The sequence below is a fragment of the Hippocampus comes genome, unplaced genomic scaffold, assembly GCF_001891065.2.
Source record: "Hippocampus comes isolate QL1 unplaced genomic scaffold, H_comes_QL1_v1.1 scaffold107, whole genome shotgun sequence".
NCBI lineage: Eukaryota > Metazoa > Chordata > Actinopteri > Syngnathiformes > Syngnathidae > Hippocampus > Hippocampus comes.
The window spans coordinates 35,039-40,582 of record NW_017804846.1 but is presented as its reverse complement, the minus strand read 5'-3'; the positions used below and the strand labels follow the sequence as shown (position 1 = coordinate 40,582).

Here is a 5,544-nt window from a genome sequence, read left to right as displayed (position 1 = left end):
GCGCGGTTTCAATGTCTTCTTGTTTTATGTTTTATGGTTATTTTGTTTAAATTTTTGATGGGGGAAAAAAAAAAGATTAAAAAAAAAAAAAAACTTTGTCCGACCTACCGAACCTATGCTGAAATTTCATGTTACCGGAAACACACTATGTTTTTTGTTTGGCCTTATCCTGCTACCATACACTGAAATTCATGAACACAAAGTTGCTGAAATCTTTCAGTCTGGAGGATGTTACAAAGCTATTTGCAAGACTTTGGGTCTATACCCAAGCACAGTCAGAGCCATGAACCACAAATAGGAAAACTCAGAACAGTGGTTTTACATTCCCACAAATGGTCAGCCAACTAAAATTACTCCAAGAGATTAAGGTATCATCCAGAAGGTCACAAACAAGTTGGCTTCAGTCAAAAAGGGCATCTATTGGAACATGCCAAGGCAAAAGCCACTGCTGCTGAAAAAAATAAATGCCCCACATGTGACAAGAAACATCACGGTGACTCCCCACCCAAAACTTTGGGAAAAATATTTTGTGGACTCACAAGATAAATTGTGAACTTTTGTCATAAAATACACCAAGGCATTTGATTTAAAAAAAAAAAAACACCATGCCACCGGTCAAATAGAGGTGGTGGCGTGATCGTTTTGGGCTGTTTTGATAATGCAGGCCCTGGACAACTTTCAATGATTAATGTAAGAAAAAATGTTGACGTATTCCCGAAATTCCTTCAGGAGAATGTCCAGTTAATAATTACGGACCCCATGGACATGCTCTTGGGTTATGCAGCAAATTAATGACCTGAAACATAGCAGCAGCTACACCACTGAATAGCTCAAAAAAATTAACTAAATGAAAGTTTTGGAGTGGCCAAGTCAAAGGCCAGCATAAATCCAACTGATAGGTTTGTCTTCACAGCTAATGTGATGATGAGAGTTTGATTGTGTGCAAGTATTTGTGCGTGCAGCATCTTACTGTGGCTACTATCCTCTTGACAGCAGCCGCAGACAGCTCTTCTCCTTTGGGCTGCTCAACCATTGTGACCCCGAGGTACTTGAGCTGGAACACCATGCCCTCCAGAAGGGTCTCCCTCGTGTCTGTCCAGTTCTCTGGCAGCTCTGTAAATGAAAAATCACAGACACAGGGACACGATGTAATGTAAATCAAGCGAAATGAAATGATGCGAAACCCAAACAAATTCACAGTTAACCCAAAACAGATACGATTTGATTTTAAAACAGTAATATTTTCAAAAAGATGTAGCTTAAATTGGTTTGTGTTATTACAAAGGCACCCACCACCTATTTGTAAACACAGTGTGTGTCTCATTCACTGTCAAATTAATCAACTATTTTAATAACAGGAATAGTTAAGAGCCATTGTTGAACTTCAAATTGTCCAAATCATTTGATTACAGCCCCTCAACAATAATTTGTCTGAGATTTCTGAAGCCATATATGCAAGCAGACCGATTATCTTTTGTGATTAATAAAAAAAAAAGCATTTGATTTCCAAACATTTGCTTTTATTTTGAAAAACAATGACCAAACCAGACTGAACCAGTACAACGTCAAACGCTCTCATGTGATCTTGCCTCATTGTTTGTTATATTTATCACAAAATATGAAATGAAGAACAATTGGTAAATAAACAGTCATCAGAAAAAATGTTTTTGCCATACATTCCAAAGCAAAATAAAAAATATTCTGATTAATCCAATGATATAATCGATACAAAATAAATTCTAAAAATAATAAAATCGCGACAACTCTACGGCCCTTTACATCTTCATTTTTTTCCCCAGTATGTGCCCCTCAGTGCTGGTTTGATGTGACTTGCTTTACACAATCGTGATTTTTGGGGTTGGCTCACGATGAGCAAGTTTGGAAAAAACAATATCCGATCACTGATTCCATCATAATATGGGGCAATACATTTATTAACAACTTGTGTATTTATTCTACAGTCGACCCCTGCCATAATACAACTGATTTGGGGAGGGAAATGATCATTTAAACCTCCAAAATTCTTCAAAAAGTCGAAATAATTAAATAAATAAAAACACACAAACTGATTGGATGGTCAAGGGCTGAGAAGGGAGACGGATTTGCGCAAAGGCTTTATGCTCACAAGACATGCAACAGGGCTAAAAATAGATTCACTTTCAGGCTCATATAAATGTGATGGCAGCACAGAACGACCCCGTGGTGAACAAGATTGTTTTTGCCATCTTATTTCGCAGATCCAATCAATGACTCCGTTGATGGATAGCACAACACAAAATGCAAAAAAAAAAAGGCCTGGATCCAATCGATCAGATGAGTGTAAAGTCTACCGGTAATTTATGTACGGTAATTGTCCCATCCCACCTCTACATCATGCCAAGCACAGAAATCAAAGCCGCTTTGGGCTTTCAAACTCTACTCTGGAGAACCAAACTGACCTTGACGGTTTGGTTTGGGGGAAACTTAACTGAGTCGCTGATGGTGTAGTGGTACTCACGCCGGACTTGTGTGTGGGCAGCGTGGGATCGGTTCCCACTCAATGTGAATGGTCGTGTCTCTCTCTATATATACATACATATATATATATACATATGTGTGTGTGTGCGTGCAGTGATAATTTTACAGTTTACCCCCAGCGACGACCCTGTTCAGGATAAGCGGTGTTGAAAATGGATGGATGAAAAATTAACTGTCCAGGGAGATATCCATACAAGGCCGCTCAATTTACCTGCTCATACTAATATTTCAAAACGAACTCTCAAGCGCAACATTTCACCTTGACAATAGAGTCTGGGGAACCCATTTATCCCCGATAGTGGAATATATCTACCCTACTGACTCTGTTGGAGTCCAGCAAACATGAAACACAAGACAATGAATACAAGATGCCATCTCTGTGGCACTTTGAAGTGTGCTCAAACAGCTTTGTATAAAGCATGACATGCTGGACCCGAAAGACTGTATTCTAATTTTAGATGTTCATAAATCGAGCAAATGCTGCGTCATGTGAAAAGAATAATCCATGTTCATATTGGTCACATTTGTATTCATACAACCAAGCCCCCTGCACCCAGCAGCAGCCTCCGTGGCAGCTCACTGAAGCTCCGACACTGATTTGTACAAACTTCAAAGGCTGTGCTGGAGCTGTGGTTGGCTGGGCATTGAGCGCCACTCGCCTGCGTGATGCTGCTTTGAAATAAGTGAACATGTTTGCTGAGCGGGTAGGGGGATTGCGTTTAGAGAGTAGAGTGAGAAAACATCAAGCTTTGCTCTACCCATCATGTTTCGAGAATAGATTGCAAATGGTGCAATCAGGTCGGGTGGTCTTGTACTGGCACAAGTTCTTTGCAGCCCTGCCAAAGCCTTGATCCTGTTACAACTGGCCAGCTCACGCCACCTCTACACACATTCAAAAGGCCTCACACACACTACAAAAGAAATTATTCTGGCACAGTATGATAAGGTGCGGGTTGAAAACATCTTTGAAAGCTCAAGGAGCAAAATCATAATTTACAATTATGTTACACTGGTACCAAATCATGGAAAATTCAAGTTCTTTTTTGAACAATTTCCCAATAGCGCTAATGAGCCATCCCTCCGTTAAATAGAGGTTGTTATGTACTCCAACTCTTCCGATAATTTTTTAACCATCTCGACTAATAATACACAAATCAACTAAACTGATAATTACGGCACTTATGCACGACAATCACATTATTGAAAACAAGTTTTGCAGTTTCCCCCACCCCATCTCGTCTTTGCTTTGCTTTATTTCTCCAGATACACTGAAAGTATTGTAATTTTCTCTTCATCTTTTCTCAATTTATTCAGAAAACACATTTGACATATTATTCACAACAAAATAAATAAAGGATGATTTTTTTTTTCACAAATGGTCCTAATAGATTTCATTCAAAACATGTGGTAGTACAAAAAGTTTGTAAGGAATGCAAAAAAGTGCAAAGAATTAGAATAAATACACGAACAAAGTGCTTCATGCAACTTTCAGGTGCACCAACAAATTTAACTCAGGATGTTCGATACCACTTTTTTTATTTATTTTTTTTAGACCAATACCACGACTCAGCTTGAGTACTGACCAATACCCATGTGAAGTGAACCGATACCACTCCAGATTTTGATACAGTTCCTCTATTTTAAAAAAAATATTGGGAATTTTATCTTCCATGAACACCTATTTGTTTGGTGTGCATCACGAGGAAGGCAGTAAAGCTCGCAGCAGCAATATTTGTTTATGCAATGAATGATAGTAACAATTCAAAATAAACCTTGGCTTACGTGGACATCAATGCGGTTCATCAAAGAGGTTCGACTGTATTACCGTATTATTTGCTCCAGTTATTCAAGGGTCAGCGAAGCGTACAAAGCTTTGTTTCTTATTTAGTGAGCTATTTTCTGTATCACAGTACACGCATGTCCGTGTGAACATCGACTTTCGCGGCTTACAGTACATTCATTCGTTACAGAGGATTTTAGACTGTTGGAAGTGCTCATTCCATGTTTATGTTTTTTTTTCCCCCAGAGGATTCCACAAAAATGGCAGCCACTTGTCACATTGCAAATATATGGAGATGCTTTATTGAGGTGATGTATTCAACTTCTGCCATCTGAGTGGTTCGTCTCCTACTGAGAAGTCAAAATTACTTTGTTAGCTTTTCAGGGTTCTATCTGAAGCTAAGCAGAGCCAGCCAAAATCAACTAAGCCATGTAACTACCCCACCTGTACTTCAATTTACAGCAACAAAACAAACTGAAGCACTTTCATGGTTTGGGGTGGGTTTACCTTGGTATATTGAGGATTTACAAATAAATGTATGGTCCTTTTTCCTGGTGGTAAAAGTCCGTTTTTTTTTTTTTTTAATTATCATTATTATTCAGTGACCAACATGTTATGAAAATGGTGCTACAGTCAAAAAAATGACCATATGTCTGGACATATGGCTGAAGGAGCTTTCATTAATTATTTCTAACCAGGATGGGAAAACTGTCTCTTTGAACCATGACTTCACTGTCTTTTTGGAATCACTGGGATTTATTCACGTCATGTCATATTCTATTGCTTATTTCACCTGACTTCTTGCCGATGGTGACACTTCACAATAAGAGCATCCAGAAGTTCAGCAAATATTACGGGCTTACAGCAGCATAAAGTAAACCTCCCACGGCTGAATAATACAGGCAAGAAATACCTCTCCCCTCTAAGTGCCCCACCAGAGAGTTTACAGCCTCGTGGTGACAATGTTGTCTAAAATCTCATATTGCAGAAACCATTAATCTTGTAATCTAAAATGTTTATTAAAACTCGGCAACCCACTTGGAATGTGCCTGGAGTGCTTCCATACTATACACAATATAAGATAAGAAAACCTTTATTTGTCCCACAATGGAGAAATTTGCTTCTGTCATACGTGACTGCTGCCCTGTTTGGATGTGGGTGCCACCTGCTGATCATGTATTACTCTCATCAATAAAACTAAGCGATGGATGCCCTGTGTGGCTGCCATATGTGACATGGGGGGGGGG

At 39.1% G+C, this 5,544-nt stretch overlaps 1 protein-coding gene across 1 annotated transcript in view; it reads right to left on the bottom strand.

Annotated features, from left to right (window-relative positions):
- ldlrap1b (low density lipoprotein receptor adaptor protein 1b) overlaps positions 1 to 5,544 on the bottom strand; it is a 43,858-nt gene that overhangs the window by 36,833 nt on the left and 1,481 nt on the right. The window contains exon 2 of the mRNA XM_019876177.1: positions 971 to 1,113. Within this exon, the coding sequence (XP_019731736.1) occupies positions 971 to 1,113 (143 nt within the window). The remainder of the gene's footprint in view (positions 1 to 970; positions 1,114 to 5,544) is intronic.